General features: G+C 33.1%; 3 protein-coding genes across 6 annotated transcripts; 2 read left to right on the top strand and 1 right to left on the bottom strand.

Moving 5' to 3' along the window:
- Nucleotides 1-4,421, bottom strand: LOC132052146 (protein ROOT PRIMORDIUM DEFECTIVE 1). Its single transcript, XM_059443530.1, has 3 exons — nucleotides 2,886-4,421; nucleotides 2,693-2,748; nucleotides 1-1,236 (listed from the first exon to the last, which is right to left on the bottom strand). Exon 1 carries the CDS (start codon nucleotides 4,269-4,271, stop codon nucleotides 2,904-2,906), a length of 1,368 nt encoding a protein of 455 aa, XP_059299513.1. The 5' UTR covers nucleotides 4,272-4,421; the 3' UTR covers nucleotides 1-1,236; nucleotides 2,693-2,748; nucleotides 2,886-2,903.
- Nucleotides 4,422-14,195: 9,774 nt separating this feature from the next.
- Nucleotides 14,196-15,370, top strand: LOC132052145 (B-box zinc finger protein 32). The gene has a single exon (XM_059443529.1). The coding sequence runs from the start codon at nucleotides 14,326-14,328 to the stop codon at nucleotides 15,166-15,168; it is 843 nt and encodes a 280-aa protein (XP_059299512.1). The 5' UTR covers nucleotides 14,196-14,325; the 3' UTR covers nucleotides 15,169-15,370.
- A 5,689-nt stretch (nucleotides 15,371-21,059) lies between these two features.
- LOC132052144 (uncharacterized) lies at nucleotides 21,060-25,137 on the top strand. 4 transcript variants are annotated; one of them, XR_009413943.1, is made up of 4 exons: nucleotides 21,061-21,264; nucleotides 21,968-22,274; nucleotides 22,346-22,559; nucleotides 24,939-25,137. XR_009413943.1 is itself a non-coding variant. In XM_059443528.1 (2 exons), the coding sequence occupies exons 1-2, from the start codon at nucleotides 22,020-22,022 to the stop codon at nucleotides 22,538-22,540; spliced, it is 450 nt and encodes a 149-aa protein (XP_059299511.1). In that variant the 5' UTR covers nucleotides 21,063-22,019; the 3' UTR covers nucleotides 22,541-23,636. The 4 variants fall into 4 exon arrangements, 1 of the variants encoding a protein (XP_059299511.1); XR_009413944.1 differs by lacking the exon at nucleotides 24,939-25,137 and adding an exon at nucleotides 23,643-23,868 and having other exon boundaries at nucleotides 21,060-22,274; XR_009413942.1 differs by having other exon boundaries at nucleotides 21,061-22,274.
- The last annotated feature ends 2,136 nt before the right edge of the window (nucleotides 25,138-27,273 follow it).

Raw genomic sequence — 27,273 nt, 5'->3', positions numbered from 1 at the left:
AGTAATGAACGCTCATACGATTTTACCATTAAAAAACCCATCAGCTTCGAGTTTCCACCTCCAACTGAGAATTTCAAGCTTAAAATTAAAGAACCATTGTGTTCTTGATGAAGAACAAGAAGACGAGTTGGAGAAGAATCGTAAAAACGAAAGGTAAAAATATCAACTACAGTGGATATAAAATCAACGAAGCTTATTTTCGCAACAAAGTAATAGAAGATCAATAAATAGATAAAGCATTTAAACGCCCTACTGAGATGCCTCCACCAAAAATATGACTGTTAAATGACTAAATAAAATGGAAACAAAGGTAATATTTGTACCAAGAAAACTCATTAGAAGCAACAACCCGACCTGAAGTTCACCGTGGCCCCATGCATATTTTCCATATGAACTCCACGCATAGCATCTTTCGCTTTTTCTCCTCGCTGAGTATCAATGGGGATCATCTGCGAAATCCATTTTCTTCCCCACATCACCACCACAGCGACTAAAATTCAACTTTTCACCTGATACCATTCTTTCAACCCTTCCAACTATAATGCCAACACGACCATAAATGGAAACAAAGCCAGCAATTAAATCATGATGAAGAACACAGAGCGAAATATTTAAAACCCTATTGAGTTTTGAAAGCAATAACAACAAAAAATAGAAAATGAGAAAGACTTTGCCAAAATAACTGATATTCGTTATATGCTATTAGCCAAAAAAGACCTACCAAGCCCTAAACCTGCCAAAACACAGACGGACCGCCCATCTATTCCTTCCACCACATCCACCATCACTGTTGCCAAACCTATTGCCAGACCACTACTATCTTCTTTTTATTTATTTATGAAGCAATATGATTACCCAGAGAACCTCTATCTCCATTATTTCTGTCCCCAACTACCTCACCCCCAATGAGTTCCTTTCCCTTCTCTCGGACCCTAGTAGGCATAAGTATTTTTCATACAAGATAAAAAGATGGTTGAACCTAATTGCAAAAATTGATAACTTATATCAGGTTTTCTATTCTAAATAGTGAAACAATCTTTTTCATTCAGTCGGGAGGAGAAATTGCTATGTACCAGCAAAATTATAAGAATCTCTAGCATAAAGATCTCCCCACAAGCCAAGATTTATAGAAGAGGTGAAAATTAAACATATCAGTAGACTTTGAAAACAAGGGCAGAAACTGCTTACCAGATCTTGCAACCGTATCACTTCTTCATTCAACTTAGAGATCTCTTCCTGCAAAATCACACGGTTCATTGAAAAATTGCAAGACAAACTATTTAAAACTTCAAAATGTCCAAATCATATCTGCATTAAGAATCACCGGCTTGCTTATGAAGTATATACCAATAGACTTCTTACATCACAGGACAGAGTAGAAGAAAATTCTATACAAATTGAAGGGCATTAAGAATCAGACATTACTACAACTTTGCTACTACACTACTACTAGCTAGAAAACCAAACTTTCCCACGCTGCTGACAACCAATAAACAGAATGCATTTGAGTATTACCTTTTATTTAGTTTCTTTTGAAAACTAATTGATGATCACATGCAAGACGGAAGAACTCAATTAACATTTCTTTTCATTACCGAGAAATTCCCTGAGAGGCATTGGCGCATAGTTTGAAACTCGGTGGGATAATGGGCCCTCTACCCTTTTCCGCTCAAATACCATGCTTTTGTCCGCAATATGGTTTGAACCCGTGACATGCACCTAACCCATACATCAGGCATTGCACTCTCACCACTAAACCAAAGTCCTGGGTTGAAATCAATTAACATTTTATGGAAGGACCAGAGGGGGAAAAAGAGTGAGAGTAAAGCTCACTTAGAAACTTAAATCAATCAGCAGACGACTGGCAACTAGTCAATATCTCTTTTCCTATGGATTATAATGGGATGTAAATTCCAATATAATTGAAAAAGAACGTTATACTTCCTATCCTGGAAATGGAAATCCGACACCTCCCTCACTACATTAAATGAAGCAGCAAATGCTAAACTATCTAAGTTTCTTTGGATAAAATGCTAAACCATGGCTGAGATCATACCAGCGTTGATGCACCAGACCCATAAAAACTATCAAGTTAAACATGCTTTGGGCAAGCTAGTACTAGGATCAGTGACTCCAGGAAGTCCTCTTGTTGTATCTCTATTTTCAACATTGGTCTGGTTTGAGGTTTCTTAGAACTCCCAAGTTATGGTCGTAAAGACCCGCGCACGGGTCCCAGGAGCCACACTTCTTCAAAAGTCCTCAGTTAGTTTAGGATTAAGGTGTAGTTGCTTTTTGTCGTTTGTGCTAAACGATCACACCTTATCAAGGGAAATATTTTCACCGTAACCCTTCTTAAGTTTCAATTACCAAAAAGAAGCACAAATATATGGTCCTGCAGCAACTAGAAGATCTCTGAATTTTCAATTTCACAAAAAATAGAAGATCTCTGAATTGAATTCCATGATATCTTACAGTCTACATAATCAAAAATCAAAGCTCACTGAGAACTCCTTAAACCCCATGCTCATGTTGGTAGATGACTAATTGACTACCTATTTGATTGGAGAGAGTGATACGCTACTCGACCAAAAAAGAGTGATACATTAATTCCACTATCAAGAAATCAAAGAAAAGGGGTGGAGGGCGACAGCTGAATAAAGTGATAATGAAGTACAGAAAAACGAAAACTTACCAGGTGGTCTCGGACTAAATTCATCTGGCACTCAAAGAACTCCCGATATCAAGTACCTGAAGATTTACAATACAAAAAAAAAAAAAAAAAAAAAAAAAAAAAATCAAATTCAGACGAATAAGCTGATTTTCTAATAATTTAATAACTAAAGAGCAAATTAAGGGTATATCAAGAACCACAATAACGATCGTACTAGGTGGGCTAAGTTCGGTTAGTCAGCGACACGAGTGTCCTCTGCATCATCATTATTGACTTCCTCCTCAGAGTCAATACTGCAATCATCATCAGAGTCCTGACTTTCTCCTCCCACATCTTCTCTAACTGTCTCTTGAGTGGTTGAATGCTCTCCTTCATTCTCAACATAGTCAACTATTTCATCATCATCTCTTTGTGTTCTATAATTAACCAATCTTTTATCCACAACGGCTTTCCTTGGACTCAGCAAAACCAATTCAGCCAGCCTTCTCCTAGCGAGATACAATTCATTTGGCTCAATTAACTCTCCCTTTCTATAAGCCTCCCTGAGAAACACCGTATGCAATTTCCCCATATTTCCCCTCGTCGAAATATAAAATATTCCCTGATGCTGTAGGAGAAAGTCTTTCAGCTTCTTCGGCAAATCCATCGCCAACCTAAAATGTGCGATTCTCTCCAAAGTAATCTTCTTTTCAACTGTCAACGACAACAATTCATGAATAGTTGCAACTGCTCTCTTTTCCATCCTCTTTTGTGCCTCGAGTGACCTCAAATCATAACCAGAGATATCCTCATACGGCAACCAATAAGGCAACCTTTGCCATTTCCAAACAGCAATCTTATAATACTTCCCAATCTTGAAACCTGGTGGGAAATTCACTCTAAACGAAAACCGCACATTCTCTTCTTCACCGCCCTTTTCTCTATACTCCCTCTCCCTAACATTCTCCACAGCACAAACAGCTAATTTCGGGTCTCTTTCAACAACCTCAATGTACTTATTCCTAGTCTCTTTAGCATCAAACAATCTAAAATACTTAGGATACTTCAAAACAACAGAAAACTCAAAATCATCAGGTAAACCAAATTCTTTCCTAGCAATCCTAACATGTTCTAACCTTAATCTACCCGTATTCGAAAGCATTAAAAGCTTTCGTAAACGGGTAACAGCTTGATCATGCACTTGAGCTAAAAGGGCTTGTTTTTCTTGCTCAATTTGAAGCATTGCTTTACGGGTAAGCCTACAATATAGTATTCTTTGAACTGGATGTTCGAATACCTCGAAAACATGTGGGAATTTGAGAATAAACTTGCCTGCTTCATATTGTTTGAACCCAAAACGACGTGCAAGCATATCAAGACGAGAAATGGCAATCATTGAATTTGGTTGAGAAAGAAGTAATTCTTGAAATTTCGTTACTTTGCGAGTTTTCTTTTCCACTTCCATGTAATCATCGTACCCGTGGTCGCGAATACGTTGTTGGTTTCTTGGTATGGAAGTTGACTGTGACATTTGTTTTGGGGATAGTAGGAAAACTGTAGGAATCCATGATGTGGATTTTAAGTGTAATAGTTTTCTTGAAATTGAAAGGAAAATGTGCATTTTGATACTACTTTGGGGGTTAGGGTTTTACGGGAAAGATGTTGGGATTTCTAAGATGAAGTTTTATCTATATCGATTCAGAACATTAGGGGTGAAATTGGTAATATAGAAACTTTGTTGGAGGAAATTGCAGTTCTTCGTGAAGGAAGAGCAATGTCTGTGTTCCAGTTTTAACATAGTAGGTTAGTAATAGTAGCAGTAATTTATCAATGAACCTCTTTTTCAATGAGTGAGTTGGGTTAAGAATTAAATTAATAAATAGATTAAATTAATAAATAGATCAAAATTCAATTCGTTTCAAAATTTACTTGAATCAATATGAATTGGATCAAATTAAGGATTTTAAATGTAATACTTTTGTTGAAATTGAAAGAAAAATGTGCATTTTGATACTTTGGGGGTTCTGGAATTTGGGTTGAGGGTTTTTGATAAGATTAAAATGGAGTGCAATAAGAAGAGGATTGGTGGAGTTGTACATGAGGATGGGAGTGTAGTACTTAACCGTCTGTTTGGATGGTGGTTTTTCGTGGTTCATTAATGTAAGGTATGGTATGGTACAGTATAGTATTGTATTGTCTTGTTTAATAGATATAATGTTTGGATAATTTGTATCATTTATTGTGGTTTAACATTTTTATTGTTTGGTTTATTTGTATGGTACTTTGTATAATAACATAAATTTACTAAAATACCCTTAACTAATATAACTATTTAAAATATCAATAAATACTAGGATATATTAAAGTAAAAGATAGAATAATATTTGTGTTCATCTCTTTTTTAGTTTGACTCTTTCAGTTTAAAAAAACCAAATCACAAAGTTGCTTGAGAATATTTATATCATTAAGATGTTTTTGTATCATCTTGATTACTTAAGTTGGCTGCTGCACTAAGTTCCATCCACAAATAGATGGGAAGGGAAAGAGAAAGAGAGAGAGTTGTGCTTAATTTTGTTGATTTTCATTCCTTGACCGTTATTATCTAGTAGGTTACTTTTCATGAATGTACAGAGCATAAGATATTAGATACCTAATAGATTTTACATAAAATAAGTCATATGATTAGCATATTTGACTCTACCATTACATCGATGTGATGATCTATTAGAGCATTGTACTTGTATATATCCCTACACATTCAATCCTAAACCTCATATTTGACAACAGAACTTAAAATGAGAAGTATCAATAATGAGAATAGCATTATTGATTTTCGCCACGGGACGATTTCAAATGGAGATAAGGGATCATTGCTCACGTTAAAAAGGAGTTGGAGGCAAAATTGAACGTAGTAATTTATATATTAATAAAACTAGGGTAAAGGATAAAATAAGAACTTTAAATAATAAGTGGGGTATAATGGGTAAATGAAATACGTAATTTCGGAAAGAAAACGGTTCAAATCGGGGTTACAAAAATTGAGGTTTTTCATGCTTATTTAACCACTGGATTTTAATTCTACAATCCATAAATGCAATGTAATTTTAAAACAATGGAAAGCAAACTCTCCTTGATATTTTTTTGTCTTTCACTTAAATACGTTAATGAGCGGAAACTCACCATCAAACAGGGTAAGAGGATAAGAAGTAGTTGTAGATGACCCGTCTTCGATCTCGGGCAACGGTGATAACTTTTTTCACCCTATTTTTTTTATAGAACTAAAATGAATATCCTATCCCTCCTTTCGTAGGTAACAGTGGCAAGTTTTGAAATGCTAAAATAGAAGAAAATTGGAGCGAAATTTCTCAAGCTTGTGATGCAACAATTCAACAGTTTACTAGCACTGTTGTAAGATGGATAAAACCAAGATCACAAACAGTTAAAATCAATACTAATGGGAGCTGCATACAAGAAATATGTGGAGGTGGAGGCATAGTCAAAGATAGTAATAGAAGTTCATATTTGATACGATTTAAAGCGAAACTGCAATAAGAAGGGGACTGGTGGAGTTTTACATAAGGATGGGAGTGTAGTACTTAAGAGGATAAGCAGTTGTTGTAGATGACCCGGGATCATCCCGGGCAGATTATAACTTTTTTCACCCCATTTTATAGAACTAAAACTAACATTCTATCCTTCTTTTTGCAAGTCACCAGTAACAAGTTTGGAAAGGGTAAATTAGGAGATATCTTTTTGAGAAAAATCATTTGATCAACAATTAATTAGGAGGGCTTTAGGAGGGAAAATTTGTCAAGCTTGTGATGCAACAATTCAACATAAAACCAGCACTATTGTAAGATGGATAAACCAAGAGCACAAATAGTTAAAATCAATACTAATGGGAGTTGCATAGAAGGAATCTATGGAGGCAGAGGCATAGTAAGAGATAGCAATGGAAAGTTCATATTTGCATACTCTATACCTTTAGGAGCTGGAACCAGTAACACGGTTGAAGCAGTGGCATGCTTTTTGGAATTCAATGGTGCTTTAACAATGGTTAGAGATCAATCTGGGGTGAAATGGTACCTTGGAGAATAACTAACTCATCACTGGCATTTAGGGTTTAGTTGAACAATATGGATTTACAACCAACCACTGCTTTAGAGAAGCCAACCAACCTACAGACAAATTGGCTAACCTAAGTCGTAGACTTGATGAAATTCAAGTGTGCAACTTTTTTGTTGATTTTTCTAACAACATTAAGGGCCTAATAAATATGGACAGATGGAACCTTCCGTCATTTAGGATTAGATAAGCAAAACCCTCTCAAATAGTTTATGATCCCGCTTGATTAATCTACTTTCGCTTAGTTTGGTTAGGCTTAGTAGTTTAGTCTCATCTCAATAGTCATGTACAAAGTTTGGGATGTTTTTTTTTTAAATTAAGGTCAGTGGGAGTTTCCTAACCAACTATTTTATTAATAAATCAACAAAAGGTCTTAAAACATAAAAGACAAAGCAAAAACCAAAAACGTAAAGTCTAGAAACTAGAATTAGGAAAGTGCTCTTCTCTTATGGCAATCTCATCTTCCCATCTGCAAAATTGTTGGCCAAAATCCATCTGCAATTTGTTCTCAATTATTTATCATTGTGCGATGGTGAAATTGTGCTCCATTTCCAGCTCAACAAATCTTCTCCTTGTTCGATTTTGAGCTCAATGTTGCTGGGTATGAAGAAATTTCGCCTAAACATGTTCTTGAACTAGGGTCTGTTGAGGTCGATGCAGCTCGTCAAGTATCTCTGAGGTTGGGGCCTGTTCGATTCAATCAAGATTCCATTGGCTCCTATTCTTAGTTGGGGCCTGTTCGATTCAATCAAGATTCCATTGGCTCCTATTCTTACGCCTTGTGTTGCTATTGAGCTAAGATCCCTCATATGACCATTTTCTTCTTGGATGGTTGATGTGCCATGAATTTCGGCACAATTGATGTCTTTTTATTAGAAGTTTTACTTGTTTTTAAGTGTTTTTATATAGTTTCTTATGTTATTTTGATGTTTTGAAGAGTTGGTTAATGAAGGAACGAAAATGATGAAAAAAGGACAAGTTTGGAGCTAAAGAAACTTGAACTTGGTAAGATTACGGATTTTTTTATGTGTTTTAGTGAAAAAATAATAACTTTTTTGTTGTATGACATATTTGATTAAATTATCTTTAGACATGGCAAATAGTGGAAGATCCTTTTGCGTTGTTGATGTATGTATTATGATTTGTGCTTTGTTACTAGTGGTAAGTTCAATACTTTATTTTGTAAGATTTTTATTTGAGTTATATTCTAACTTTTGGTTTTTATCTGTTAATGTTACGACCAGAAGGAGCGGCGAATCTCTGGAAGTTCGAGAACATTTCTGTGTTACGGTGAGTCAATGAAAAGGGCGTAAAGCTAGGACCTAAACATGCGATGCTAACAAAAGCGGGATGGCACATCTAGTAACATGTTATATTGAGAGATGTCTTGAAGATAGCGGTTTTGCGACTTTTAAGCGACTTTTGGTTTATAAATAGTTAAGTTTAGGTTTTTGAACGATTATTAATTACCTTTAGAAGCATTAACTCTTGTATGTGGGATATTTGTGAAGTTGTTGGAGCATTTAAGGCCTAACTTTCATCCTTAATCCACATTGTATTACCATTGTAAGTACATTATGTCAACTTTTAAGCTTTCTTTGTTGAACAAAAGCATGAGTAGCTAATTTTAATTCTAAGGTTGTGGACCCCATGATAGGTATTATGTGAATGGGTTTCTACTATTGATATATGCATAATGGTTATTGGTATTTATTCAATCTTTGTGTTTTAGTGTTGGCTAATGATTGCAAGCATTAGCCTAAGCCATTATTCTAACGTTTCTTGGGAAAGTGAGTTAGCATTGGTAAGATTGAATAACAATGACTCGGGGCGTTAACCCTCGTTTAATAGACTAACTTAGGAATAAGAACAAGTCTAATTGCCATTATTGATCGTTCTTCGATATAAACTCTTTTGTATTTGAAAAAATCATAAAGAGGAAATACGACCTAACTGTTGGGAAGCATTAGGAAGTTTTTAAGAGATCGAGTGCAAATCTTAGAACAACCATTAGAAGTATATCACATTGAAAAATCAAAGTCAAAAAAGTACAATATCTAATCAAAGCGGGAAACACAACCTTAGTCTCTCTCTCGCATTAATTATTAGTCTCTCTCTCGCATTAATTACAATTCAAGTCTAAGTATTCGTTTACATTACACAACAAATATTCCAAACTATTCTTGGTATGAATAGGATTAAAGCCTTTTAAAAAGTATCGCATACAATTAGTACCCTTTTCTATCCATATTCATGGCTTTAATCAACCCCAAACCTTGTTTTTGGAGTTCTATATTTGACAACGTCCGCTTTAGCCACTAATAGGTGTAATTTGAGCGTATCAATGGTGATCGTTGATGACGTTATTGTTGTTATTGAATGTTGGCTGGGGTGTGTTCCCAGATTTCTGTGTCTATGAATCTTCATTGTGTGTGATTTCAATAAGGCTTTTTTTTCCCCCCAATTGTAAACCATAGTTGGTAACTTAATAAAATTGATTCAATAGGTTGAGTATCTAAGACACTAATACCATACACTGAATCGACTTTACTAAATTGATCCAACTACGGTTACAATCGTGATGCATATCCTTACTGAACTTGCTATTTAGCCCTTTTCTGTATTTGTCCTTGGTTGAATCTGTGCTGATGTTGCCTTGGGTTGTATTCGCCTGCCTACTCATTGTTCTGTAGTTGTGGTACTAGTGTGCCATCTCTGTTTTTGTGTATTGTACCTGCAAAAAAGAAGTTATTGTTAGGATAAAAAATTTCCTATGCTCTCCTCCTTTAACAGGATTTGAACATGGAAAATGTGTGTGTTCCTCCTCCTTTTATGTCCTTCCTTCATCTCTTGCATGGTTTGATTCTTAGATATAGAAGATTCAGTTTATCATTATTGATCAATCTTGCATGGTTTGATTCTTAGATATGGAAGATTCAGTTTATCATTATTGATCAATCTTCTTCCTTGAGCTTCAAGCTCCTGAAAAGATTCTGCCATGACCTCTCCCTGATCAAGAGCCATATTTGCCAAGTAATCCACTACTTGATTTCCTTCTCTCATTATGTGTGCTATCATAATTATTTTATTGCCCATCAGTCTCCAGATTTCTTCTATCACCTCAATTATTTGCCGAGGAATTTCCCAAATTTTTAGGATAGTATTCATTAGCATCAGGAAGTCTGTTTCTATTATCACCTGTAAGAAATGCATTTCCTCCACATATCTTAGGGCTTGTAGAATAGCCATTGCCTCTGCCTGTGTGTTGGTGCACTGAGAAACATTCATCTCCTTAGCCCTAGTAGCCATCAAGTCCCCATTCTCATTTCTTACACAGAAACCCTAAGATCCTCAGTGTTGCATTTAACCCATCCAATGTCAGGTGGCCTCCAACATACTTGAGTCACCTTGGTTCTTGGGGTATATGACTGCAATGTTTGCATCAATGAATTCCCATTATATGCTGCCTGTTTGAAATTTCCTCTTCTCACCTTTATAAACATTATGATGGTATGCATGATTTGGTGCACCAACTTCACTTTAGATATTTTCCCTCCATGCCTAATAGCATTCCTTCTTTTCCATAATTCCAACACAATGATAGTTGCTACAGCCTGTTATATATCTAACATGAGGATTCACATTAGCATCCCACCACAAATTAAACATCTGATTAAGATTTAGATTCTGTATATTGAATCCCATAGGTCTACAAAATATGTTCTAGGTGTATTGTGCCACTAGAGATTGTAAGAAAACATGTGAAATGGTTTCTATCTCTGGTTCATCACAACAATGACACCTAGAAGGGAATTGAATGCCCCACCTCTTTAGTACATCATCTAAAGGTACCTGTTCTCTCCATAGTCTTCTTCATAAGAAGAAAGAAATCTTTATGGGTAATCCTTTAATCCACATCTTCTTGTAGAGAAAATTTGGCTCCACCTTCTGTCTCATCAAGTTGAATGTTATCCCCACTGAAAACTTGCCCTTAGTTTCAGGTTTCCAGAAAGCTTTATCTAACTCTTCATTCTGGCCAGGGGTTTGTACATTTTGAAGTGCATGCTCTGCTAGAGTTGTTGGTAAAAGCTCCCTTATCCTCTCTTCTTCCCGGTTCCCATCCGTAACCACATCCTTTATCAAAACTATAGTATTGTTCCTTCTAAAATCTGGTGGAATGAGTTTATGTATTGCTCCCAACCCTGTCCAATTGTCAAGCCAAAAAAAGGAATTTCCTTACTTTATTTGCCACTATATTTCTGGTTCTATTACTTTCCTGCATTGCAACATCTTCTTCCAGATGTAAGCTACTCTCTTCCATTGTATAGTGATTGCATTGAGTGTTTGACTGACCAACGTATAAGCCATTTAAATATATATCTTAAAATGTTTAAAAAATAAGTTGGCTTTTAAAATTTGAAAAAAAAAGCGAACATATGTTGGTTAAATTTTAGAATTTTAAAGCTTTTTTAATGTCATAAATCCAAATAATTATCTAAGTCTTACTTTTTACAATTGAGTCTAATAAATTAGCTATGTTATTATTCTTAAGTTCCGTTTATTAGACTTTGGTCCCTGGTCGTGCTTTCCGTAAATGTAATGAATTTCCATTTCCAGAGGCTATCAATGAAATTATTATTGGTCTCCTTAGCTTACTTTTCGTTCTAGCTTTTCTTATTCAAATCTTTGCTCAAATTCTATGTTGCATCAGTTTTACGGGAAAAAGCATCTGTAAATAAATTATATATGGACAAAAGTAAGTGAGATGCAACTTCCTTTTACGATTTTATGCATCCGAAAATAAATTTGATTTTGGTTTGAATTAATAAGAAATCCTTTTGCAATGTTATGCATCTGGAAATAAATTTGATTTTTGTTTGAACTAATAAGAAATGGTAAAATTCGCTTTGCTGAGGAGATCTGGATTCAATGTCCCGGTTATTTCTTCGAAAAAGAGTCAAATATATAATTGCGGACCGTATTTATTTGTTTGTTGCAAATAAGTGATGTAGACATATGGATGGCGTGAGTAAATATTTTCTTTATCAACATGCCATACTCGTGAACCACAACATCGGTGGTCTCCGTTAAGCTCCCCCCATGCCTCTTAACAAGCTACACGTGGAGCCAGCAATGACCAAAGCACGAGTAGTAGATTCCATTTCAATTGTAAAAGAAAAGCAAACAGGTCATCATACAAATATTTTGTGCTCCATTTCTTTCCTTAATATGTTGGTGGTCCTCCTACCATGCAGTAATTTTGTGGTCCGCCGCGATTTTGAATCGAGTGCCCTTCGACTTTACTAGTTTCGCCACGTCACAATCGACAAGCTTTTAACGTTAGGAACTGAACTGAGCTGGCATTCATTGACAAATATACCCTTACACTTTCTGCTTAATTATAGCCTGTTTGGTCAAATTTTTAGAGAGTCCGGTCGGTCAAGCTTTCAAAAAAAAAACAAGTGTTTTTGTGTTTTTAGAAGCTGAAAAAGTAATCTTTTTTTTTTCTAAAAATATGTTTGAAATCTTGATCATGCACAAATTAATAGTATAATATTATAAATGTGCTCTTCGAGTTGATTAATCAAACACAAATTGTTGTCCTCCAAAAAATATTTTCATAAAATAAACAGATTTTTAAAGTTCGGCCAAAGAGCTACTCCTTTTGTCCCAATTTAAGTGTTTTAATTTGGTTAGGCAACAAAGTTTAAGAAATAAAAAGAGAATTTTAAATTTTGTGGTTTTAAATTAAAGATGTATGTGTAATGTATTAATATATTCTTTTTTAATTTAAATTTGTCATATAGAATACTTAAATTATCAACTTAGGAAATATAGAAAGAGACATAATTTTAGAACAAACCAAAAAAGAAAGTAAAATATTAAAGTTATCGGAGGGAAGTATTAATCTTTGAGGACAACAAAGTGAAGTAATAGGGGCAGACTGGAGAAAGTAAGGAGAAGATGCTGAAGTGATGATGTGTCCAGAAGGCCAAGTCTGATGATGACATCGTGTGAGTTTCGACGTGTCCAATTTGTTGCGGTTGATGTCTTGCAAGAAATTCTCAGATATTTTTTTGGGCAATTGATGAGTTTATGGCGTTGGCGTGGGAGTTTAAAGCTGATTGGAGTATCGTACGTATTGAGGTCGATGCTCACTCATTGTCTTGTGTGGCTATGCGTTAAAAGAGAGAGCAACAAACTGAATTTCTGATGATGACATCGACGGGTAGTGGAGTATTATTGTGTTCCTTAGCCAACAGAAAGAGGAAAATAAAAAATAATTAAAATTGAATAACAACATGCCCTCTATTGAGTGGAGTACCTACTACGATATTCTTGTTTGTTCTGTTATGTACCTACGACTTATCTCTAATTCCGTCCAACCAAAAGTTACTTTCATGCGTAACTTAACCATTAGTTACTAAACTATTTTATTAGATCTTGATATTGTTGCGTTACCATTTACCGCTTATTCTCTACTGCACGAAAAGTTTCACGTGTTATAACGTAGATAACGTAAATGTTTCGCTATTAAAAGAACTGTTTCTCTTAAGATAAAATGTAAGAGACGGAAGGAAGAAGTAATAAAATAAGAATTTATATTCTATGCGTCAACAATATAAAAATTATTTACATAATCACGTCATTCAAAACTCAAAAGGCAATTGAAATAACTACTATAATGAATAATATTATTCAATATTTAGAATAAAACACGTAGTAAATAGCATTACAGATTAAATTATATTAATATTTAAAGCGTTTATCATACGTTGAACGTATACAAATTAAATGAATTAATAAAACGTGAAAGGGACTTTACTTGGGGAAGTTCGAGGAGACGAGGTTTTGTGGACAAGGATGGACGGAGGTTGGCCGTTGGCATGGTCTGGATTTGAATGTGGGAATATATTCTATTCAAACAATTTGACTTCACACGAAGGTATCGCCGCTCATCTTGCACCAGCCAATTTATGTCCTTCCATATAATAGAAAACAACATCATCACTCTTTAGGGATTCTAAATTATTTAATTTAGAAGCAGAATCAGAATATGAAATGAACAGATTTTGAGTTTATTATTTAATCTATAGGTTGTTCTAATTAATAAATTTATAATTAATTTTTTGCATATATTTAATGAATTTTTAATTTTAAATATAAGTACAAAATTTAAGTAAACAATATTGAATTCGTGTATCCATGAGGTAATAATAACTAATACGTACTTGAAGATGCATATGATACGTGTATCTTGTAATATGGTTGTTGAGTTTTAAAAGTCCACATGCAGGCGAATGCTGTACTGGTTAATACAAAGTCCACAACCATAACACTTGGCATTCCTTCAATCTCTAACTTGTCTTTCCTCCTCCTTTAATATTACTGAGCACTGCTCATTTTTTTTAAAACCACACACATAAATTCATGAATAATACACTTCACAAGTCACTCTAAAGTCTAAATTCTCTTTACGTAGCACGCTTTGCTATCTCACCCTTCCTCATTCCTTCTCCTCATATATATCTTCGCTCCTCCATTTATATATGATCAACTCTCACTACTCAAAGCACACATCGTTAGCCATATTTTTGTATACAAAAAAAATGGAAGTTGTGTGCCCTAAACTCTGTGAGCTTTGCAATGACCAAGCCGCACTATTTTGCCCATCCGATTCAGCTTTTCTTTGTTTCCACTGTGATGCAAAGGTTCATCAGGCTAATTTCCTTGTTGCTCGCCACCTTCGTGTTGCTCTTTGCTCGCACTGTAGCTCATTGACAAAAACGCCTTTCGGTTCTCATCCCGCTCTTTGTCTTTCCTGTTCCCGGAATTCCTCTGACGACGACTCCGATCTCTGTTCTCTTTCCTCCTCATCCTCGTCTACTTGTATTTCCAGCACGCAATCCTGTGCTACTACTCAAAAGAACATAAGCTCGTCCGATCGAAAGCAAAACGATTTTTCCGGCGAAGTTAATTCTGCAGTAACAGCATGCCCTAAACCCAACGAATTAGCGCGATCCAGAAGTACTGTGAAATTGCGAGATCCAAGGATGGCGACTGGTGTGTTTATGCATTGGTGCACGAAACTAGGGATGTACGGTGAGGAAAGTGCAGTGCAAACTGCTTGTGGTGCGTTAGAGATTTGTTTTGGTAGGTTTAGGGGTTTGCCTGTGCGGGTAGGCATGGCAGCGTGTTTGTTGTTCGGTTTGAGAAATAACGGCGACGGATTAAAATCCACACAGCGATTTTTGAAGAGATTGGAGGAGATTTCGGGTGTGCCAGCGAAGCTAATATTAGCCACTGAATTGAAGCTGCAAAAAATTGTGAAAGTTAACAACCAACGACGACGTCAAGGAATGGAGGAAAGCTGGGGTGAATGGTCACCCTGATTTTTTGAAGGATTTTGTTTCTCTATTTTTCTATAATTTCTTACTACTATTTCTTTTGTGGAAAAGTTTGAACATGGACGTCCATTTTACAGTACTATTTTCTTTTGTTTTCTCTTTTCATAATTTTATCACGCTTTTGATAGAGTAAAGTCACAGTGTCGGACCACCGGAAAATGAAAAAGAGAGGGAGAACGATTACAACGACCAAGTTTAGATCAAAGAAACAAAAAACTAGCTGAGACAATACACATAAAAATTCCCTTGAATTATTCACCTTCTCCAACTTTCATACTTTTTATGAAGTTTCTTGAATTACAATATTTCATATCTAAAATTCCCATGGAACTAAAATTGTGAAAGCCAACAACGAATGACGACGTCAAGGGATGGAGGAAAGCTGAGGTGAATGGTCGCCCGGTTTTTTTCCTAAAGCGTTTGGACGAAGATTCTCCGAGAGAAAATTACATTTTTATATTAATTGGGGCAACAATGCTATTAAACTTAATCCATTTTTTCAATTTTTACAAAAAATGACTTAAATTTTTCTCTCTCACGCTCTCTCTACCTTCTTATATATTTGTATATATTGGTTTAAGTGTCTGTATATGTGTATACGTTTGTATACATTTGTATATTTTGAATTATTTTTTATAATTTAAGTTTTGATTTATTTTTTTACAACGTAAGTGATCAATTTGTATATTTCTGAAAATTTTCTATTCTCCAACTCTTCCATTTCCTTCTTTTTTTTCCCCTCTCTTTATATTGTGGAAACCATTAGAAAATTGGAAAAGTTTGAATATGGAACTCCATTTTACTACTCCTTCCATCTCAAAAAGATTGTTCTCTTTTAACTTGGCATAAAATTTAAAAAATAAAAAAATATTTTTAAAATGTGTGATTCAAAATAAGTCTTAGATATTTGTGTGGCTGTAAATCATTTCATAAAGTTAAATTATTTCTAAATATAAAAAAAAATCTTTTGGGACAGATTAAAAAGAAAGAGAGATAATCTTTTTGGACATAAGGAATAGTATTTTACAGTAGTATTTTTTTTTTTTTCAGCACTTCATCACGCTTTGAAAGAGTAAAATCAGGGTGTCAGACCACCGAAAATGAACGTTTACGACGACCAAGTTAGACTAAAGAAACCAAAAGCTAACCCGGAGACTACGTAAAAGTTCCCTTGAATTATTCACCTTCTCCAACTTTCTTACTTTTATGAAATTTCTTGAATTACAATTTTCATATCTAAAATTCCCACGGAACTAAAATATACTATATGAACTTTCTTGAATTACAATATTTCATATCTAATATTCCCACTGAACTAAATTAGTGAGTGTATTTCAGACCACATATGTGCCTAGTTAAGTTATTAAATGACAATTTCTTCAGAATAATGCTCCCAATTTTGGTATCTTTTACAACTTACATAGCTAAAATTTTTAGGTACTTCTATTCCCTCACGATCTTCACTTTTTCTTGTTTATTATGCTTTAAAAGAAAATCCTAAAAATTAAAGAAAAGAAAATTAACTTTAAAACTTCAACTATATTTTCAGTTATGTAGCACGAAAGAGAGAAACAAAAAATTAATTGATCACAAAAGTTATTGCCTATTAAACTTCTATGTAAGCCAAAATAATTGTCTCTCCACTTATTCTCCTCATATATATATATATATTCACAGACCCAACACATTCATGACGTTTTCTATCCTTCACATGTAAACTTACTCAATGTGACGTTTTCTATCCTTCACATGTAAACTTACTCCAATATAATACTTGTTTCTCCTCTCACTACTCCAATCCAATTATAATATTCAATTATTCTTAAACCACACATCTTAAACTACGCCCAACATGTAATACTTACCGGAGATCAACGCTGATTTGTCCTACATCGCCAATTTGGTTCCAACTGATGGAGCAGACCATGAAGATCATTTCCTATTTTGAAACTTAGGGCTAAGACATGTCCTGGTTTGAAACTTAGGGCCCGTTTGGACATGATTACAAATCATGATTCATGATTTGAAATCACGTTGATTTGAAGTTTAAATTTTGTTTGAACATGCAATTTAGATTTTTTGAGTTGTATTTTTTTTTCTCATAAACATGCAAAGTCCCATAATTTGTGAAAATTATCAAAACTTACTGTTCTTATCTGATTTTAGAAATGATAGCGAAATCATAGTTAAAGCAATGATATCGAAATATCAAGCGCTACATTAATAAATTACATATCTCCATATTTCTTTTATAAATAAATGCTCGCTATGACATATTATTACAAACTTTCAAATACACATAATTTTACAAAGATCTACTGATTCAAAAAATCAACAATAGTAATAACTAGCTATTCTTTAATATAATCCTTCGACATGGTATGGACAATCTCGTCACGTCGGGCATGGGTCTTTTTTTGCAAAATATAAAATGATGGGTCATTTTTTAACCAAATATAAACTTATAGTTCAACTTGTAAATTTAAAAGATGAAATCACAATTTGGAATTCCAAATCCGAAGGATATGGAATTTGAAATCATGATTTGAAGTTGAAGTTGAAGTTCAAATTTTGTGCAAATTTTATAAACAAACGCTGATTTGAATTAATCAAAATATGAAATCATAATCCCAAATCCTATGGCCAAATGCGCACTTAAGCATTCCGGTTATGTTATAGATTGAAAGAAGTGTTCAACTGAGAAGTCTCTCCTATTGAACGGGAAGTCTGTTCTCCATAAATTCATTAATAACTATCTTCGTAGCTCACGGGAGATTATCTTTGTTATCTCTATTAGTTGGGGGATCAAGGGAGGAAATGTGAAAATGAGACGGTGAAAATTGAACTCACACTTGATGTATTGTATGAGTGATTCTTATTGATACTATTAAACTTAAATTTTAAGCTTTGATAGTAATGAGAGAATCTATTGAATTATTACAGGTAATAGTTTGTTTTCTCTATAGTTCTCGTATGATGACAAGTCAATACTCCTCAAACTCATACCCACCCAAAAAACCCCTTTTCAAAATGGAAATAGGCCACACACACACACACAAAAAAAAAAAAAAAAAAAAAAAAAAAAGGCAACTGCTTTTAAAGCTGAAAGCTAGCCTAAGACGACGAGGACAAAAAAGTTTTAAGTGGCCTCAAGAAAGGCCTTATGATGCAAATTATGTGATGATTCAAAAAATTTCGTTGGTTATCTTTTTTTATTTGTAGTTCTTTAATAAATTTTATTTCTCTTATAATATAAATGCTTTTTAGATCACAGTCTAAATATCTTTTTTGAGCAAACTAAATTTTTTATCTAGAAACGTGGGACTACAGTCAAATTATAAATGTTAGACTGAAAGTTTAATATTTTATCAATCAAAGAGCTATACTTGCATATTTTAAATAAAATAAAGATAAAATTTGAATAAATATTAAAAAAGGACATTTGTGTAAATCAGTCTTGATGCTTTACCTGTTTGGGCTAGGTAACCGTGTGCCGTTGTTATCCGGCCCGATCAAGCTCCGCCGCTACAAAGTACACAAAGCCTTAAACCGCATCTCATGGCCTACCTAAAATCATTATATTTGCAATTTAATGGAGCAGGCAGATTCATTATATTAGCAGATATTTATAGTTTTTCAGAAATCTGCTAAAAGTATAATCTTCTTGTGTGTTGTTTCATCGTGATATCACCACTATTGTAGACTAGATTTGCTCATTTATGTACCATGATGTCCCGAACATCATCGGCGAGAAGGCTACTCATTTGGCAAACTTGAAAATTTTGCGCCAGATTCTATGGGGCGTAAGTTGCTACTCTAGTGTCATCACATATATCTATCTATATATATTAGGAGAGGCAAAACAATGATAGAATGACATGTGTCATCACCACATAATTTCTATTTTAAAATACAAAAAATTTAAGGCAAATTTCATAACATAAATTAAATTTAAATTTGATCAACTTAAAAAGCTAACCACGACATCTACCGCCAGCTGCACATGGCAGTTTAATTCAACCCACTCGGTTATGATGAATTTGAATTTCAAAATAAATCTATTCGAATTGAGATAACAAAAATTAAATTCAAATTTGTTCAACTTAAAATGAAAAATCTGCCAATTGACTCGAACTTTTAATCGTGGTCATGGACTCATGGGCAGTTTAATTCTACTACAAACTACTCCACGGCAAAATTCTAAAAATCCTCTTTCATCTCACAAACCAATTTTCCCACTGAGGTCATGCAAAGGGGGCCAAAGAATTAGGATAGGTCGGTGCAAAAAACGACACAGTAAGGTGTTCCGTGACAACATTCAGGGGATAGCAGGCTTGCGAGAAGAGACGAAGTGAAGAATGAACAACCTTAGGGGTCTAATTTACGAAGAAATCAGAGAAGTACGAGAGCTTCACGGAGAATGTGATTCCTGATGTTGTGACTTACATCGAGCGCGCGAAGGAAAAGACTATTAAGGCTATTGATTTTATTAACATAACAAAATTTTGTGTTTTGCTTTGGAACAAACAAGTAACAGAGTGTTTGGTATACCATACTGCTGGAAAAATATCAAGGTAAGTCAAATTTTATTAAACTTATTAATTCAATTTATTTACTTAAAGTGTAAGTTTTCCTACATATGTCATATATGTTAGGGAAGATCTCAATGTATGGCATAAATGTGTTACAATTGTTGGAGTATTCGAATGAAATAAAAAAATTAAGGAAAAAAAAGATATAACATGGTTTAATTTGAAATGATCTTAATTCACATATTAAATTTAAACATTACGTACACCTAAGATTGTGATTAAAGGTAATTTTGACTGCCCATCATTTGAAGATAATGAAGAGGGAAAATTTTTAGTGAAAAATATAATCTTATATGGCTTTATTTTTTAATTTAATTTGCCGCAGATGCATCCTAAGCAATGAAGGGTTTTGGGTCGCTTTATATAAAAGCAAAAGAAAGGGAAAATGTATTGCTTATTGCACTTAAAACTAAAATAAAAATAATCAAATATCGGTAGATATTATGATAAAATTAAAAAACAAAACTTCTCTGCTTATAATTTGGATGAATTCAAATCACAATCTGGAATACAATTATTTTTATTATAGTTAAAACACTAAATGTTAGTTAAATCATAAAGAAATTACAGTATAACAAGAAGGATAAAAATAGTGTGTGTGAGACTTTTATACTTTAGTCAAGTGGTAAGCTAATAAAAAGTCACATGATAATATAATTATATTACGTAAGAGATAGGTCAATAACAATAAGCAAGGAACAAGAATAGAGAAAAAATAAAATTTCCACTATAAAATTTTACATGGATTTTTTTTTTTTCATAAAGACAAGTGTAGTTAACTTTTAAATTAACTGTAATGTTCTTTGAATTTGAATAAAAAGATAAAAGTTTTTAGGTTGCATATGGTTAGTTTTTGAACATGAATTGAAAGATAATTGTTTTTGAATTTTAATTGTAACATAAAAATTACATCACTTATATTAACTAATCAACAGTATTTCTAATATTTCACACCTTTATTATTTTTTTAATTTTATAATATGTCAATTGGGTATTAGTTTAAATTTTAGTATAAGATTACAAATTAAATTTTACATTGTTGATAACGCTAAACTTTATTTTATTCATAATTGTTTCTCATATTATTATTTTAATTATTGTTATGTCAAACGGATGCAACAAAAATTATTACTAGAATAACTTAAGATAATTAATTTTCCTTATTGTTAACCGCGCATCGCGCGGGTTCTAATACCAGTAGTAATAATAATAATAATGTATGCACCCCTTTATACACCTTACCCTTACCCATCCAAAATCCACTTTCCTTTCTGCTTCAAAACAACACTACTCTTTCTCTGTAACAAAATGATTCTTTCTAACAAAATGATTATTAAGTTGAATTGGAGGGGGAAAAAAAAAAAGGGAAGGGCACTTCACAATCAAGTAGTTTGTTAAGGAAATTTGCCCTTCCCACTCAATTAGTTTGTTGAAGAAATCAGCATTCTCACATCATATTGAACAACTGAGTGGTCCAATCTAAGGCAAGGTAGGTATATGTGTGAAATTCTTTTAGGATTCGTTGATGTAAAATGCAAATTTGTCTAGCCCTAAATTCAACCAATTGACAACAATATGGGCCTAATTAGGCCCAACTCCTTTTTTTTTTTTTCTCTTAAGTTTTTTTTATTTTTTATACTCACATTGTAGATATTTTTTTACTACTGAATTTTTAATTTTTATAGCTTACCCAATACATTTCATTCTCCACTTTCTTCTTCATTACATTCTATACTTAGTAAGATCATAACATTTTTTCCTCAAACAATTTTTGAGAAACCTACCATGTCCATTATCGAGACAACAGTCAGGGATAAAATATGTGATCTAAGACATCTAGGCAATACTTATCTAGTTTGTACGAGGGATGATGAAGGTAATCTGATTTGGAGGTGCACATTGTGCCAAAAAGATTTCAAAGCATTTACATATGTCCAAACCGCTGCTGAGATCCAAGGTCATTTGACCTATGATCAAGGCCACATTAAAATGCTAGAGTTTCTTTGATAAGACATTACATAAGAATAACCCTGGGCCATTTTTATGATTCAATAGTGTTTTCAATACATACTCCTGATGTTCAAAAAGTTGAAAACGTGATCTGCTTTGGTGAGTTGGACGATATGAAAATAGATTTTATTGGAGTGTCGACAAAGTATCAGCGACTTACCGATAATAATGCGTTTGTAAAGAAACTTTGGTTCAAGTGGAGTGCTTGTGAAGCCATACCTCTGGATATGCAGAATGTTCCCCGACATCAGTATTCCTTTAGATAATTTTAAATTTGGTCAAAATTTAGGTCGACAAGTTACTCTGGGTGAACAGATGGAGAGTATGAGGTTGTCGGACAAACCTAAAAAGGAACTTAAGCTGAAGGAAGTCATGTTTGAGCGAACTTGTCATCAGTGCTGTAGCAAAATACTTCCTGGATCGGATGTGGGCACGTTCCTGCACAACGCATCTTCGAGGCTTTCTTGTAGCTTTTTCAATGATACAGGGGTATGTTCTAATTTTTTTTTGTCATTTTTCCTTTGTGTGCTTTGTTTATTGTTTCTTTGTGTTTTTGCTAGAATTTCCATGTGTTTCACATGTCCTGCATAATTCATTGGACTTTGTTAATGGATGGAGTGAGTCTAAATGGACCTAAAGTTGAAGTCACACAAATTAAAGGCTATTTGGGAAAAGCTGTGGAGGCGACTCCTCAAAATATGGCTAAAATTGATGGTTACCTGCACTGTCCTGAATCTTTGCAGCAAGGATTCTGATCCGAACTTTCTTAATCTGGTATTATTCTTTAATTTGTCAAGTCATTGCAGTGGAATTTGAAATCTTAAATTGCATATCGTTCTTTCTATTTTTCACTTGAAGTGCCTTATTATATTGCTTTGATTTTGATATAAAGTTTTGTTCATAAGTATTAGATTACTTTTATTTCTCACAATTGTCATATAGGATAATGTATTTCAGAGTAAACTAATCATGCTAAGTGATGTAAATTTGTAGAATTTGGACGGTAAGAAGAGCTGTGCTCTTTGGATATTCTGTCCAGTTGATAACCAAGTCTGAATTGATTTTGAGATAAGATTATATTTAGTTGATGCAACTTCCTCTGTGAGGAAAGATAGAGTATAGGATCATTTGAACTGGTAAGTTAAGATATACGATATATATGTTTGTATGACTCCAGTGAACTAAAGAAACATCCATTGCCATACCTTAGAATTTAGTACATTGTAGAATATTGCAATGTAGAAATTCAAGAGAAAATCCTGTCCTTTTGGTATTCTGTCCTGTTGTTAGAAAAGTCTGAATTGATTTTGAGATAATATCATATTTAATTGATGCAACTTCCTTCCTATTTGGGTAAAAGATAGGATATAGGAAATAAATTTTCACATGAACTGGTATGTTAAGATATACGATATACATGTTTGTATGACTCCAGTGAACTAAAGAAACATTAGTAAGGATCAATTCAAATAAATAAGATATTATCTGTGTGTTTATAGTATAATCAGTTGGATGTTTTTGTATAAAATTTTATTTACTAATATGAAGATGTGTGTAGTTTAATTCAATTTTTAAAATATTTTCTAGTATAAGACGTTGACCATTTTTGTTAAATATTTTTTGCCCTACAAACTTCAATATTGCGTAAGCAAAAATAAAAACACAAAAATTGAGGCCTCAAATTTTTGGGGCCTAAATCAAAGACTTCACTAGTCTCCCCTTAAGCCATCCTGAAGCAAGATACTGATTATGTTAAGTATATTGATGAAGTATTTCACTTGCAAAATCTCTATATGCAGCCTAATCGTTTTAGTTGTCTCCCAATGCATGAAAGTTGAAATTTAATATTAATGGCAGTGTGAAGGCGCAAACTGTTGAAATGCTGCTTTTTGGGGGCCTTTAGGGATAACAAAGGATAATGAACATTGGGGTGTTCATGTAAGACATTGCCCATGACAAATTTCATTACAATATTATGGAGCATCAAAATTGGTCTCGAGTTAGCATAAGAAAATGACTGCAAATAATTAGAAATGAAGATGAACTATTTACTTATTGTCAAGGTAATCGAAGAGAAGGACATACAATATCGTTATATCAAGGCTATTGTTGAAGATTGTTATTTGTTGGAAGTTTGTTTAGTTTTTCAATTACCAAAAAAAAAATGATACATCAAAAAATTGGTCTTTGGAAAAAAAAAAAGGATTTTTGATAACATAGGCCATATAAAAAAAAACTGTTTTTTTTTTAAATAGGACTTGTTTAAAATTATTTGCTTATTCTACATTTAATATCCCAAATTTGCTTCTTCATTCTTCTTATGTATAGAAATTTCAAATCCTTTTAACCGTAACATGGCTTCCAGATTAGTGTTTGTTTGTTTCAATCTAACCAATTACTTCGACTTCAAGCTTTTGAACTTTTAAATCAAATTTCAAACTATTTGGAGGTTATTTTAAATAAGTATTTGTTTATCAAACTAGTCTATTATTTCAACTTCAAACTCGTAATATGGAATTTGAAGTTTGAAAAATAAGTTTCAGGAGGTCTTTTTTCTTTTCTTTCTAAAAGAAGTTTTCACCCACAAAATTTCAAATATGCTCATGTCCAACACACAATTTTAACTTCCAAATATTCGTTTGTAAATTAACTTCTAATTTTATTCTTTTCAAATACATATCAATTCATGTCCAAATACCTACTTATTAAAAGACACTGCTTCTACACATTACTTAAACAAGGCTAAAAACATATATGTAAACTAACAAAAAAAGAAGAAGCTATATACTGTTGGATCTCCGAGAAGCTATCCACAGTTCATGGACTTTCAAAACCAAATTCCAAACTAATTTTAAGATAATTGGAAGAAGAAAAAAACATCTCAATGATTATCTGTACTTTGGTTTGGGCTTCTTCTGCAGCTCACATAGCAAAACGAATTGCAGCCTTTGGCACATTTGCTCTCACATGAAGCCCAACGATAAGACTATGCATCTTTTAGGAGTGCAAACTCAAGCATTCTGGTTATATTACTTCATCACTACTTGTATATATAAGGCACTAACTTGAGGAGCTTGGGGTCCTCGTGCGTGCTTGCAAGAACAAAATCGTCATTTGACATGAAAGCCTCTAAACGTGGAACTAACTTTGCAGGAAACAGGGCCCACTTGAATTGCTACTTCACACCCTCAAATTTGCTGCAATCTTGGAAGTTAATGACTTCTCTTAGCAAATATGGGCCTCACTTGAATTATGTATTTTAGGCGCTGCATTTGCAGCAATTTTAAAACCATTAGTTTTCTATAAACAACGGCCCCATTGAATTTCACATTTCACTCATTTGTATTGACAGCTTATTCAGGATAGTACAACTCTTTTCTTGTGTAGAAATTGAAAATGAATTTCTAAAGCATTAGGAAAGAATCGATACATGTGACGATGAGAAGAGTTCTATACTTCTATTGGATCTACAAGCTAGCAATACAATGGTAACAGAATCACCTTCATTATTAGACTAATTAGGAAAATACTGAATCCTTATTGATCGGAAATATTACCAAGGGATGGTGATTCATCTTCATCATAGATAATGACAACATTATATGCAGCTCCTGATGTTATCACAAAAGAAAAATCTTTTCCCAAACAATTATTAAATATTTAAAGAAAGGTAGAACATGCACGTGTTGGTAAAACTACCAAGACAACGTAAAAAGGCAAAAAAAAAAATGTTCTAATAAAATTAACGTATGGAATAATATTGTTTTTCCTTATAGGCATGCAGATAATACTTTTCTTGAGGCGGATGGAATATTTATAACTTGGGTCAATTGAGCCAAACTTTCTCTGCGGAGATAAATTTATGTGTAAAAAATTATTAAAATTACAATAAATAGTAGATATGAAACCATAACTTTAGAAATATAATGGTTTAGTCTTAAAAATTTAATATGTTGACCATAAAATTTAAATCACTGATCCGCCTATAACTTTTCTTTTGGGAAATAAAGGTATTAGAAAACCACACATTAAAAGTAATTTTACCAAGAGAAATATATCTTGTTTTCAATTATACATGAAAAATTAGTTTTGAAATAACATTTTTCACAATTTTTTAACTGTTAGACACCATAGTATAAGTCTTTGGCTCTCCTAAACTCAGTAAGATTGTAACAATATAATAGAGTTTTACTCCATTTTTTAGAGAAATGTAACAAACCTATACTCCAAGTAATGTTTCAGCTGATCTTTTTCATAACTGACATGGTGATATAAACCAAAAGTCCAAAAGGACACGCGCGAAAAGATAAAAATTAGTAATATAAGAGTATTAATTAATGTGCATTTTGTTTAGAAAACATTTGAAAACATATAAAATAAAATAAAAATTGGAATCAGATAAAAGTTGAAGAAAACTAGCTTTTGGTCTATATACAAGAAGTAAAAAAATAAAAAGAAACTTTTGAACTTTCTTTAATGCGGAGAGCATTTAACTCTTTGGGAATTCATTTTGAGTTGAAAAGGAGCTTACGAAGAGTTTTAAGAAGATTCGAAAAACTGAATCAAACTACTTTAAAGTTAAATTTCAAATAAGAAAGATTTAAAAAATTTATACAAATTGCCCTGTAAATAGTTTCTCTTATCAGTATTCTTCGACTTTTAATCTTTTAGAATTCTTCGATTTCTAAATGCTCCCATAAGATTTAGTTGCTTAAGAAGTCTGTCTTATCAGTAAATAATTTGACTGTTTTAAATGTTTAACCCGACTTTACAAAAAATAAAAAAGTAAAAGCATAAAAGATGAAAAAAGATACCGAGTAAATTAAAAATTCCATATTGGGCCCGTGCTAGTATTCAAAAGAAACGTCCAACTGAAAAGTCTATCATGTTAAATGGGAATGTCTAATTAGTCCATAAATTCAATAATAACTACTCTGTTTGTAAGACGAGACAATTTTTTAAAATCTCTATTACATCGGGGATCAAGAAAGGGAAATGAGATAGCGAAAATTGAAATCACACCTGTTATATAGAAATTTTTTATATGAGATAGCAAAAATTGAAATCACACCTATTATATGGAAATTTTTTATAGTATCTGATTGTAAGCCTTATAATCAGTTTCTTAAAAGGCGGGGCGCTTTGCTCTGCATCGAGCCGGCCGTAAGCCCCATGGATCTTTAAAATGTTAATTTATAATGTAGTAAAATGATATAATAACATAAAAATTATAAGAAAAAATACATCAATAGTTTTAAAAAGTTAAAAACATGATTAAAGAAACTCAAAGAAAACAAAACTTCTAACATGATTTTACAAGTATAAATAATGCAATGATATAAAATCTATGATGAGTTGCAACAACTCTAACATCTTAACTTCCAAACAATAAAATAATCACAATTTCTTAAAACATATTACTATCATACTATGCAATTTACCTTCCTAAATGAAAATAATTAATAGATTTTATAATTGTTATAGTTAA

The sequence above is a fragment of the Lycium ferocissimum genome, chromosome 4, assembly GCF_029784015.1.
Source record: "Lycium ferocissimum isolate CSIRO_LF1 chromosome 4, AGI_CSIRO_Lferr_CH_V1, whole genome shotgun sequence".
Lineage (NCBI taxonomy): Eukaryota > Viridiplantae > Streptophyta > Magnoliopsida > Solanales > Solanaceae > Lycium > Lycium ferocissimum.
Note: the sequence above shows the minus strand (reverse complement) of the source record. Positions and strands in the feature narration are given on the sequence as shown.

Coding starts and splice junctions, on each gene's coding strand:
- LOC132052145 (XM_059443529.1), top strand. CDS start 14,326: ATGATCAACTCTCACTACTCAAAGCACACATCGTTAGCCATATTTTTG.
- LOC132052144 (XM_059443528.1), top strand. CDS start 22,020: ATGTTCCCCGACATCAGTATTCCTTTAGATAATTTTAAATTTGGTCAA. Junction 22,275..22,345: donor GCTTTTTCAATGATACAGGG/GTATGTTCTAAT, acceptor TGTTTTTGCTAG/AATTTCCATGTGTTTCACAT.
- LOC132052146 (XM_059443530.1), bottom strand. CDS start 4,271: ATGCACATTTTCCTTTCAATTTCAAGAAAACTATTACACTTAAAATCC.